Raw genomic sequence first — 12,708 nt, forward strand, 5'->3', positions numbered from 1 at the left:
TCGACTTCTTACTCCAGTTACAACCCCCACCCCGCATCAACATATTCACAGTCTACTCCAGTTGATTGCCATTTTGGGCTGGAGCGTGTTGCTACGACATGGAACATACACAATGAAACTAACAAAGAATAATAAACATCTGAACATGCAAGAAAGCATGGAGAGGTGCATGCGTAGACCAGCAGCGAGATACTGAGGTACACGTGGCTTAAAAGAACACGAGCTTCAGACACCATATTGATGGTTATTCAAATGGGCATGTGCAGGAAACGGACGGGACGGGTGGCTGAGACGATTAGGGAAGTGGCAGCCAAGGAGGGAACACGGCCGAGAGGTTGTCCAGCACACAGGCGGGGCGAGGAACTCGGCTCGGGTGCAGTGGCGAGACGGATTGTCGCATCGCAGAACCAAGGTGAAGGTAGTTTGGGGAAACTTTCATCCAGCAGTGGAGTGTTCATAGCTCGAATGATGTCATACTATCCAATAGTTTAATGAATGCGTATATTTTATGCATAGATACTATTAAACATAACCATTAAATGAATTGTGAACTCAAGATATGTATTTTTAATTGTAAAGACGACTGGAGGTAAACGAGGCTGCTAAAGCTGCGTTTGCATGTGGGCCCTGTCTGGCCATGGCAGAGTGCAGGCGCGCTGCATCATCATCCACCGGTGCGTTTAGTGCACTGTGCTCGTTTCAGATTAATGTGGACACTGTTACTTCTTCATAGAGATAATGTAAATGGTCACGTGCCATTGTTTTAACTCGCGTTCCTAATTTCTCACAATGCCATGAAAAAGAACAGGATATTGCAGTCTAATGTTTTTTGTGTACTTCTTGAGTCTTGTAAAGCCGGCATTAACTGCTTTTATAAGGTGTAGAATCCTCAAAATTATGAAACTAAATTGTACAGGAATTGGCCCCTGAGTGTCCAGTGAGGGTGAAAGTATTGCAGAGGTTTGTGGTTCGAGCCCAGTCGCCTTCCTGGATAATACTTTGGATGTATTAACCATACGTAAGCGCCATCTCCTTCACAGTGGATGCTAAAGATCCCCGGTTTATACTTGGCAAGAGCAGGCCACTGTGCTGGCATAAGGATTCAGATTTGGCAAACTAGCAAATTACCATGGAAATTACTCAATTTGGATTAAACAGCGATCATCACCCCCACTGGCAGACGAATGCCCCAGGTCACTTTTGCAAATGCCACTATCCTTGTCTTTTGAGTTCTCACCTGGCTAAACAAAATAAATGTAGAAACCTGTTACACCACGCGCAAAACAGTGAAATCTGCACTGAGGTAGGAGAGAGAGGAAGTGAGGTAAACACTGATAATGAACGCTCTCGTCATGCAACCCCGAAATAGCCGAGTCGACCTGAGACATGAGACCATGTCAATTCCACAACACTTAGCGTCACAAACAGGATTTCCACAGCAACATTCAGAGCATTTTATTGTTATATTATATCCATATGCTCGTACACTTAATTATTTAAAATACACATCGCATAATTCCGAGCGTATTTTGATGAGGTTAACAGATTACAAGGTTAACACAAGGCACTGATCCGGTTTGAATTACATTCCCGAGAGCAGTGGTTCCCAGCCGTGGACCACAAGGCCGTGGGCGGTCCACGGAACTGTCACAGACACGGCGATCCTTTTCACAAAACCCTCTATTTTGTACTGTACTTACATTTTGTACTGCCGGTTGCATTACTTTTAGATCATTCAATAAAAAGCTAATTGTTATGGTTTTTTAATTAACATCCCACAATTCTTTTCCAGAACTGAAAGTTATACAATTGGTGTACAAGGTGATCCGCGAAAGAGTTTTGAGGGTTGAGGGTCTGTGGATCCAAAAACTATAAGAACCACTGCCCTAGAGCGACCAAGCCAATACAATGAGCACGGTACGTACCTGCTTATACGGACTTAAATAAAACCCACACCAACAATTAAATATTGTCTACATGTACAAATTTTCGAAGATACTGTCTGAATTGGCTCAAATGTTGTAGATGTTTCGAGTTCTGTACCCAGGTGCCACCAATCAATAACACAGGAGAGTCATGCGAACATACATGAACCGTTATCGATGTCTTTTCAAGATTTTCTTATCCATGACAAGAAGCTTGAACGAAGACTGAGATGAGATAAACAGCAACACAATTATAGTAATAGGTTTTTACCGTTTTAGCTGGCACAAAAAACTGACACCTTTATACAAGGGATCATGTTTGCAATAACCACAACACAAGCAGTCAAAAATGCAAAAAAAATGAAACTCTGATATGCACTGTCCTTGAATTTGATTGGTCCACACCCGAGACGGCTTTTCTTAGAACAAGATATTTTGTTACTGGCAAAGGAGGTCTCATAATGTAAAGGCTTACCCCGAGCTCTCAATACTCTGATAGTGCGCTGATTGAGTTGTACACCTTATGGTGTCATCTGGTCCAACACCAGTGGAGACTAGGCTCTAAGAAAAGCCGTTTCGGGTGTGGGCCAATCAAATTCAAGGACAGTGCATATCATTATCAGTTGTTTCTTTTTGTTTGCATGTTTGACTGCTTGTGTTGTAGTTATTGCAAACATGATCCCTTGTATAAAGGTGTCAGTTTTTTGTGCCAGCTAAAAGGGTAAAAACCTATTACTCTATCTTGTTACTGGCAAAGGTCTCATAAAAGCAACACAATTCTCAAGCCCCCTGTTCCAGCGAGCCGCTCCATGAGTATCGGCAGTGCAATGGGCACGACACCGCACTCCTGTCCCTGCAGTTTCTTGGGCTGTGACTTTCCTCTCAGCATCGCACTCTGCTAGACCAGCTAGCCGCTTCATTCTCTGCCTGCATATCTCAATGTGCCTCTTGCTGTGCATAAACCAAGGTCACCACAGAACTCTGCAGGTAAGGAATGTGTTGTCTCCTACCATATATAGTGCCCTTTCACATGAGAATACACATCCCATCATGTTCAGAAGACCACAACCATATTCCCAAGGTAAATACAGTCATCCATAAGATATATAGAAATTCCCCAATGAAACAGAAAAAAGCATCTAAAACAGTATAAATCCATATTAATACATAACTCCTCATCCATTTTAATGAGGGACCATTATCACGGATCCTATTCGTGGTTTTACTCCACTTATCCACAGGGGTAAAATTTCATGTAATCGCGAATAAAATGAAATTGCCACGCAATTATACTTATCCACAAAAATACACGGATAATCAAAGAGTTCTGGAGTGCAGTGCATGCTGGGAAATAGGGTGGTCAATACTTGCAGATAACCCATAGATATCCACAGGTATTGAAATATAATTATATTTAATCAGATGTTTAGCAGGAGTTACAATAGTTATTTAGCATCGTGATTCAGTAGGTGTGGGGGTTTGGGGAGGGGTGAGTTTTTTAAGCGCAGCAGAAGTTGGCAATACGTCATGACCTATGACGCTACAAAATTGAATACTATGCATGAGCAAAATTATTCTAAGAAAAAGAAAAACCTGGACTTTGGCGCAATAATTGTTTTCTTTGTAGCTCCATATAGATTTTAAAACATTGCGGATAAGCTGCGGGTAAAAGTAGATAAGCTGCGGGTAAAAGTATGAATTTGCCATGACTCCATTTAGCTACGAATAATATGGGGTGCAATAGGAAGCAATTATGATTTACAATAGGAAGCAGCTTTTGCAGATAATAGGAAGAAAAGGACTTGGGTAAGAACATTTTTTGCAGATGCTACAGGTGCCACGGATAATAAGAGTAGTGGGTAATAGGATAACATATTAGATGAGTTCTGTATAAATGTTTAATCACAACTAAAGGGATCATGAATCTAAAGTGAAACTCCAAAAAACGAATTGACTTATCCAAGCAAAGAGCATAATCAGTGCACCTTTACACAGGTGAATGACTTGGAATTTACTTGACTGGATTACCAAGTCTTTATGGAAATTGCGCACTAGCATGCTTTTGTGGGAACAAGTGTGCTCTAATTATGTTATTTTTTATTGTGACAAGTACTAGTTGTGGTTTACATTAATCTGTTTATAATTTAAGATTTTCCACCAATTGCTGTATTTTGTAGACGAGTTCGTGTATATGAGAGCATTCATTAGTGGTAGAGTTGTAAAACCACTTTAATCACGTAACTTTTGGAGAGAGTAAAGTAAAGATGTGTAATTGTAGCGCATCCTAACAAGGCAGAAGTGAACATGGGCACTTGTCCAAAACTATTGAATGGTGCAGCTCTTCTTCTCCCGAGCTGAAAAATAGAAGAAAAAGCAATTACAACGCAGTTGGCGGACGTGAAGGGCACTTGCATTTGTAACGGCGCAAATATTTCAAACAATGCTGCTATTATTTGGAGCAAGGTCACGCTTTTGGCACCTCCTGTGCAGTTGCTTAGAAGATATAGGCAGCACAAAAATATCGATCAGCCTCTGAGCCACTGCTTCACTTGATGCAGCAGCACATGCACTAAATGAGACAGGTAACTCGTATTTGTTAAACTTAACATGGAGACGAACGGAAACCACTGGGAGGAGTTGGATGTTTGTTGTACAGGAGATCCTCGAACATCTCGGGGGTTACTTTCTTGGATAGTACCGCGAAAGCCAAAACCGCGTTATTCAATCATTAAGCCTTCCCGAAACAATGGGATAAGGTACACGGCAACCAAAAATAGACATCACAATTGAAATAAGCACTGTCTCTATGCCAAATTAACTCAAAACTAAACAATTGAAATATGTAATAAACCATACAAAAAACGATCCTAGACAATAAGGACTATAAATACTGAATAAATACTTTATTTACCGTTGATGATTATCCAAAGCTGTTGTGTGTTTGTCCACGAGTGGGGAGCGGTAGTGCAATGGTTAGCACGCTGCTCGAAACCCGACGACCTGAGTTCGATTCCCGCTCACGCCCAACAGCACTGACGATTATCTGAATCAGTCCTGGGCCTCCCCTATGTCGACTCAGCCTCAAATAAGTACCTGATGCGATGTGTTAACATCTCTACTGGGGAGACAAATGCGTAGTGCTGGCCGTCATAGGTTCTCGCTCACATCAAAATTCCCCAACAGTCAGTTAAGGCTAAACGGGGGTCTTTGTCCGCAAGATGCTTGCACGCCAAAGGTGGCGCTGACAGCGAAAGGCCAAAACTAACCCCCGCGGTAGCTAAATGGTACACAAAGAGGTTGTCCGAGATAGATCGAAACCGTGAACGATAAGCCTGTTTTATTCAAGGGTATCCTGTATATGTGCAGTCATCCACTGCTGGATGAGGGTCTCCCCAGGCATGTACGTCATGGGGTTTAAATGACCATACTTCACCATGCTAGACAGTGCGGGCTGGTTAAGGTGGGGAGCATAAATGCAGAAGCATAAAAGTACAATGGGATTTTCTGCACTGCCCTCTGCTGCCCACAACGTACAACACATACAGTGCACGCGTGATTCGATGTGCATTGTGAGCCCGAGAATGGATGAATTATTACCAACCCGAACTGTTTGCTAACCACATTGAACGTATACGCAACACACGAGATATATCAGACATGTAACAATACATTATTCATTGGGTAAAAAATTATTACACTCACGATGCACACATCGGGTCATGCGTGTGCGATTCCATGACAACACCAATGCAAAAACTGTTTAATGTTACTCTTAAGCAAATGGATCTAACAAAACTGTACACACGAGATGGAACAATTAAGAAACAACACAAATGAGACAAAGTATGAGACGAACAATATTGATTCTTAAATCTAAGCACTACCTCAAACCGTGACAAGTTTCCATATCACCAGTAGGGTAAATCATATCATGCCTCAATCACAATGTGATGCAGCTGGGGCTTCATTCCCAATTGCACAAAAGCGGCTTGTGTCTCGCTAGTGACTGACAACAGCTGGGATAGCACAGCGAGTTAACAGCCTCAAGCGTTGTGCTACCCATCGTGTCTGATGGAAAATCAATAACATTGGCAGAGAGATTTGACTGGCAATGACCATATAATAGTAACTCTTCGATGTCCTGAAAAATGGCCATTACTTTAAATGTTGCCTATAGTATATATTTTGCCTTATAGGATAGTGTTATTGATGAATACGTTGGGTTTGTATTGTGCTCATGCACCATTGCCAATGCAGTATCACTAAAGTATTTGTTTCGTGAGTCATTTGTGAATTTTAAGACATTCCTAAAATAGTCTGAACTGTATCATACAACACAATGTGTTATACACATTGACCATTCAGATTGATTTATAGAACGATTCTTTATTTTAGCTATGGGATGCTGAGAGCTATTCATGTGATACGGACTTGACGCTAATACAATACTCACCAGGCACCTGCACTCAACAGTAGCAAGGGGAGGTAGGAATGACATAGACGCACGATTAGTTCCATTATCATCAGAGCCCGGGTGTGGGGACACACACTCTCTACCTCGTTTTTCTTCCTCTTCTTTTTTTTTCTTCATTGCTTCCATGTGTTCCAATAGGAGCCCCTGTAAGTGCTGCATCACCAGCTGCTCAATTATCTATTGGGAGAACACGATGAACAAATGTAGGCAGAGGTTATATATATGCTATGGACTGTTTCTCTGGATGTGCATTCATTTAGCGGAGTAGAGATGATTCTCAATTATAGGCCTCAGTAGTGTTGAGATGGACAACATTCAATACTACTGTGCATCTACGCCCACAAGTTTCCACCAGTGACGTGCGGTGAGGTCAATGGCTGGGGAGGCACTGGCTAGTGTCAGAGCCAGATTCACACACTGAGGGGGGCGTGGCCTCACGGAGGGGGCGTGTCCTCACTGAGGGGGGCATGTTAGACACGTCCCCCTCAGTGAGGCAGATGTAATATCTGCCTCCCCTGGTGCTTTTTCATTTCAGTTTCATGACGAGACCAGCGAGCCTAAATATATTTATACACATACGTGAAATAAGTTACCTGGAGTATGCAAGGCGAGGCCATGAAATGAAGGGGTCTACAAACATCACATTGGCAACATACTGAGATAGTAACAGGCACGCGCTTATTGCCCGCGTTCCATCCAATTACTGAGGAGTTGCGCACTCAGAGGGGAGGCTGAGCTCGTCGCTGCCTCACCTCTCGTCTCTTCCTGTATTTGCAGAAGAGCTCCGCAAATTTGGCGATTTTGATGATAAAAAATGATTGGAATTGTACAGAAACTACATTTATAACACAGATCAGTGGAAAATTCTTAATATTTATTTCATTTGATTCTTTTTTTACTTTTCGTAACAGCTATTTTCATTGGAGTATGACAGGTGAGGCTCTGCCTCCCCTGCCTCTCCTGACCGCATGTCCTTGGTTTCCACTGTGACAACTTTGCCACGTGAACATTTCACACAGCAGGAAAATGCACATGTCACAGTGAAGCAGATTAAAAACATTGTTGGATTATATGTGTAACAGGGATTATCATTTAGGAAAATATCACTTGAATTTCTATTTTTGAACAGTCCAACAGTGGGATGTTTGCACAGAGCCATTAATAATAAGTACACTTGGTATTCTTATATCACTAACGCTTTCATAAAGGCATTATATGTATGCCTTGTAGGCGTTAGAAAAGTATTTGTCTTGCATCTACTGCACACATGGCTAATAGTGACAAATCCCGGACCGTGACCCACGTGCCAAACACATGAATGAGTGTTTGGCTTCATGTAGGAGGAAACGGAGTACCCACATAAAACCCACATTTACAAGAAGATGACAGTAAAATGCTCTGGGCAGTTGAAATCTTCAGGAACTCGTGATTTTGCATAATGCATAAAGTTTTTGTACACGCAGTGCACATTTTTGCATGTTGTTGAAATATACAACACCAAGGGATTGCACTGTGTATGATGATGACAAGGGGTAAACGATCTGTGCATAATCGCCTCCGACGCAACTTTGTGAATGACATTGAATCACACGATCGGACCAGCGACACAAGCAGCAGAATGTGATGGGACTAAGAAAGAGTTGCGTGTCTGTGTGGGTCAACACGCATCATACTCTGCTCATGTGCCTTACAAGGAAATGCATTGTGAGGTTTTGCAATCACGTTGCATGGTTTATTTCTCTTTCGCCTTAACGTATGTGACTTTTAAATTATACTATTGCAGTAACATTTTATTTGCAGTTTTTGTGCTGAAATAAAACTGCATCTGAAGACACGGTGGCCAGCACACATTTTATAGCCATCAGAGATTTTCCTGAGAGGTTATCTTAAGTAATCTTCATGCTGCACCAGTTCATCTTTTAAAGGGGGCTCCCCTTTCTACTGAGGGCTATTGTGTTTGGCAACCCGAGTAACTGTAGTGCAGTAGGTTATACTATCAGTGTCAGCAATACTGGCGAACCATAATGAGGAGTTAAAATGGAAGTTGTCATGTCGCCTCACCGCTGGTGTTTGCTACGACATTCACAAATATCGAGCAGTTGTCTCCCCTTATAACTGAGCTGATCTGGTCCTTGCCTATGAATCGCTCCTGTGCAGGTGACAGCCTGTAATGATTCTGCCCCATGGCAATCTGAAGAATCTTAGATTTGAAGCTTTCGTGACTGCAAGGATCCATACTCTTTGGTTCTATTCGGTAAAGTCACGTAGGTAAAAAATAAAATAACAAAAATCATGACGTTTCGGCCACAACACAAGCGGCCTTCATCAGGTGAAGGGACCGTGCTGTCCTCATGACATCATGTCCTCATGACAGCACGGTCCCTTCACCTGATGAAGGCCACTTGTGTTGTGGCCGAAACGTCGTGATTTTTGTTATTTTATTTTTTATCTATGTGACTTTACAGAATAGAACCAAAGAGTATGAATCTGAAGAATCGTCACGATTGGTTGAATTTGATTCGAGAAGCAATTATTGTTTTTATATTGTGATGCACTGTACTGTCTCTAGTGGCTGCAATATATTTAAATAATAATAATTTATCACGCATGATTTCATGTATCATGAGCATCAAATGAATTATGTAATTAATCGTTTCACCATAATCATTAAGGGTGCCCTATTGGATAGGCCAGCATGACCAATATTAAAACTTACTTGAGCCATAACACTAGTGTAGTAACACAGCCATTGGTGGCTTAGGTATGTGCAGTATATTAGACTGTAAAGTGCAGAAAGTTGCCCTAGGTATAACACAAAACTGTGTGATGGCGTCACCTAAAACACACTGTTGGAGAAGGCAACGGGAAACCAACTCAATTGCCATGCCATTCCATCACCTTGTGGAACCCGGTCTGCATTAATTGTGACAAGTCTATGACAGCACGGGACAGGTCCACAATGAAAATGCAATGGAAATAAAGGTGAGCAACAGCGGCATGGCCAAGCTCCTGGAAAATATGGACGGCTGCAGGTAGCCCAAGGGAACTCCTCTTGTCGGTGATCCTGTCGCCCACATCCCCTCATGCTGGACGAGTTCTCAATGTAGCGCGTACAGTGAAACAAGCCATGCAGACACGACTGGGTGATGAACGCTCTGCAATCTACTAAGTGCGCGCATACGCTCGCAACATGGTAAGGAATATGTAAATGTCTGCACAAAGTTACACGTAAATAACACCAAGTTAAGGCAGGTAGGTGGGCGTGGGTGTGGGGGACTGCTGATTGTTCATGCATGCTAGGCCACACATGTTGTTCACACATGCAGGCTGCAGTGCTGCGTGTCGTGCTTCCCTCTCCCTCCCTGTGGTGCAAACACGCTTACCTCCATTTGTGCTGAAACATCTTGTGTCTACAAACAAAAGCAACAATATCGTAACTTAACTCGCAATGACATACACAACATAGTGTCACAGTTAACCACAATGTGCAAGGAGCATGTTAAATCTAATTACAAAATACGTTGAACGCTACTTTAAAATGTTAATGTATACAAAGATAATATCACTGCACTTTATCGTGCTAACTTTTGTTTACAAGATGCAGTTACAAAAAACAACGCCTGAGCTACTGGGAAAGTTGTGATGTTGCGACTCGAATGGTGAAAGGAAGCGTGGGTGTTCCCTGTCCCACCAACAAGATCCTATCGAGGTTGTGTCCACGCATCTTGTGGCCGGCTGTTTCACCACCACCACCATGTGTACCGTCTAACAGGGACCAACAACGTGAATTCCTGCGAGGCGCACGTCGCTGTGCAAGTCACCAGGACTCAGGAACACTCACCGGACGAGGAGGCTCCTCCAGGGTTTCACAGAGAGCGGACGTCTGGAGGAAAACACACCGCACGTTCACCCTCGGCTGTTCACCTCACACTCAGAGCACTGCACCTGATTTAGAGCCAGCGTATGGCTCAGTTGAAGCAGGGAATCATGTTCAATGTAAAAATGTTAGTATTTTTCATCACCATGCACTGCTGGATGAAGGTCTCCGCCAGCTGTGGCCATCTCTCCCGAATTCACAATGAAACAATCCATCTATCTCCTCCACGCGAGCTGATCTCAACACTCCATCTCAACAGAGGACATCCTGCCGGCATGTTCCATCCTTTGGCTGCCACTCCATTATTAATCTCATTCACCGGCAATCATTCCTTTTTGTAGCGTGTCCTCCCCAAGCCCACTTAGTTTTCTGAAAGATGTATTTGATTTCTCTTACTTGCGTGTTTTCCCTGAGCCATGTGTTCCACTATTTGTCTCTCAATTATATATCTATCCGATTGCTCAGTTAGCCTGTTGAATATGATTTTAGTTTTGCCATTTATCTTGAAGCTTTGCAGCCTTGTCTCTGTTAGGTTCTTGATAAAGAACACTGCCCTTTAACTCCACAAATTTAATAAAAACATTGCACTAACATAGGTTACAGAACTATTAAAAGTATCTTTTTTCACTGAAACTGCTCCGGATTGTATGTTTATGATTGTCTATTGAACACGCAAGTCTCATTACACACTGGACTCGATGAGTCTCGTCGTGCATGGCTTTTACTGCTCCTGCTGCTGGGCAATGTTAGAGGTGTGTGCTTTGTTGATTTTCGTGTGAAGGGTGAATTATGAATAACGAACACCCAGATTCACTCCCATTGCTCGCGCTGATCACTCCTCTTCACTTCCATACCTTAGCAACAGCGTCCTTCAAGGCTCTGTCCTCTGACACACCAGCCAGGTTCTGAAAGAAAACAGTAATGTGTATTAACAACTTCGTGTGTAAAACCAAACATAGATTAGCCATACCATTTCAAAAGGAGCCACTACATTGATATTGCAAGCAGAGAGTCACAAAATACAAATCAGAAGTGTCAGGTAGAGCTATATGCTAGCCCCAAGGCTATTTACAGCAACATTTGATAATTGTGAAATATGGATTGGAGTAATAACATCAAAAGAGACTATTATCTGTCTCCAAGGTGCTTTTTTCACGGTAATGTTAGTAAATGATAGGGCTGAAGTTCGAGAAGAAAACTATTTCACGGAAAGGTGACGGAATAAGGAGTGGCAGTGCCATGCTTAAAACTGTTCTTGGTGTGTAAAAATAATACCAGCAGCCGGCACCTCCTTTGGACACGACCCTCTAGCCAGCCAACCAGTGAACAAAACTTTTTTCTAATATAGTATGATATTTCACTGATTGCTTGTGTTGCAATCGAAACGTCGTGATTTAATTTATTTTTCCACATTACCCATGATACAAAATGGGTCAGAAACATCATCACTGACAAGGAGTATGAAAAAAAGCTGAAGATTGTGCAAAGCATCGAGAGATGCATGCATAGAATTATACTGAGAGACAAATACAGCAACACGTGGACCAGGGAACAAAGACAAACTGAAGACATTGCTAGAAGTGCGATAGCCGATAGATGAGACTGGTGATGGGATAACAACCAAAGCGAGGAACACATCCAAGAGTACAACCACCATGGAAACAGAGTGATATCGTTTATGGATTGTAGTGCAAGATCATGAGAGATGGTGACACAATGGAGAGGCCTTCATCCAGCAGTGGATAGACAATTGGTGATGATGGTGAGTGTAGGTTATAATGTGCTGTGTTCACTTAACACGAACCCCAAATACTAATTATCTACAATGAGCCGAATACAAGAAATATTTATTTAATGTGAGATACAGATTAATTTTACCAGTAAAATGTAACAACCAGCCAAGCAGAAGGCAGTAGATGGAGCCAGCCTAGCGCTGTCCACTGCCTTCTCAACCAGGAGTTGGCAGAGCAGCTACAGCCACCAGTGTTTTACATTGGTGAGGGGTGAACGGTCCATGACACTGTTGCCAAAAGACCCTCCGGCAATAACAATTACATTTATATAGACGCAGGTGCAAGCCCATTGAGATACCGTCTCCTGTGCGAGGGACATTGGGGTAAGTTATGAGACAATTCCTGTTACTAATTTCAACAGATAAAACCATCAGCACCTGATTGAAAACCCAAGAAAGCATGCATCATTAAATTTAGCACAACATAACAAACATCATAACGCACAAGACAAGCAATTAGAGCAGAATCAATGAGCAAGGCCTTGCGTGTATTCAGGTGCGAGTGTGGCCATGCCCCATCGAGCGCAGGTGGGAGGGGGGGAGGCTCATCTCTAGACAGGCACCAAAGCAGCGACTCAACAAGCACTGCCGACTCGTACACTCACAACACACGCACACAGTCTTCTGAGTAATAACCAAA

At 42.6% G+C, this 12,708-nt stretch overlaps 1 protein-coding gene across 2 annotated transcripts in view; it reads right to left on the reverse strand.

The window, feature by feature from the left end:
• Positions 1-1,430: 1,430 nt before the first annotated feature.
• Positions 1,431-12,708, reverse strand: part of LOC142906670 (uncharacterized) — a 248,209-nt gene continuing 236,931 nt past the window's right edge. For both annotated transcript variants that reach the window (XM_076054965.1, XM_076055016.1), the window contains 5 exons: positions 11,131-11,181; positions 10,241-10,282; positions 9,783-9,809; positions 6,483-6,576; positions 1,431-4,279 (listed from right to left, as the gene is read on the reverse strand). In XM_076054965.1, coding sequence (XP_075911080.1) covers positions 4,248-4,279; positions 6,483-6,576; positions 9,783-9,809; positions 10,241-10,282; positions 11,131-11,181 — 246 coding nt within the window. In that variant the 3' untranslated portion in view covers positions 1,431-4,247. The remainder of the gene's footprint in view (positions 4,280-6,482; positions 6,577-9,782; positions 9,810-10,240; positions 10,283-11,130; positions 11,182-12,708) is intronic.

Source organism: Petromyzon marinus, chromosome 1 (assembly GCF_048934315.1).
Source record: "Petromyzon marinus isolate PM22_M1 ecotype Great Lakes invasive population chromosome 1, UKy_Petmar_22M1.pri1.0, whole genome shotgun sequence".
In the NCBI taxonomy this organism is placed as follows: domain Eukaryota; kingdom Metazoa; phylum Chordata; class Hyperoartia; order Petromyzontiformes; family Petromyzontidae; genus Petromyzon; species Petromyzon marinus.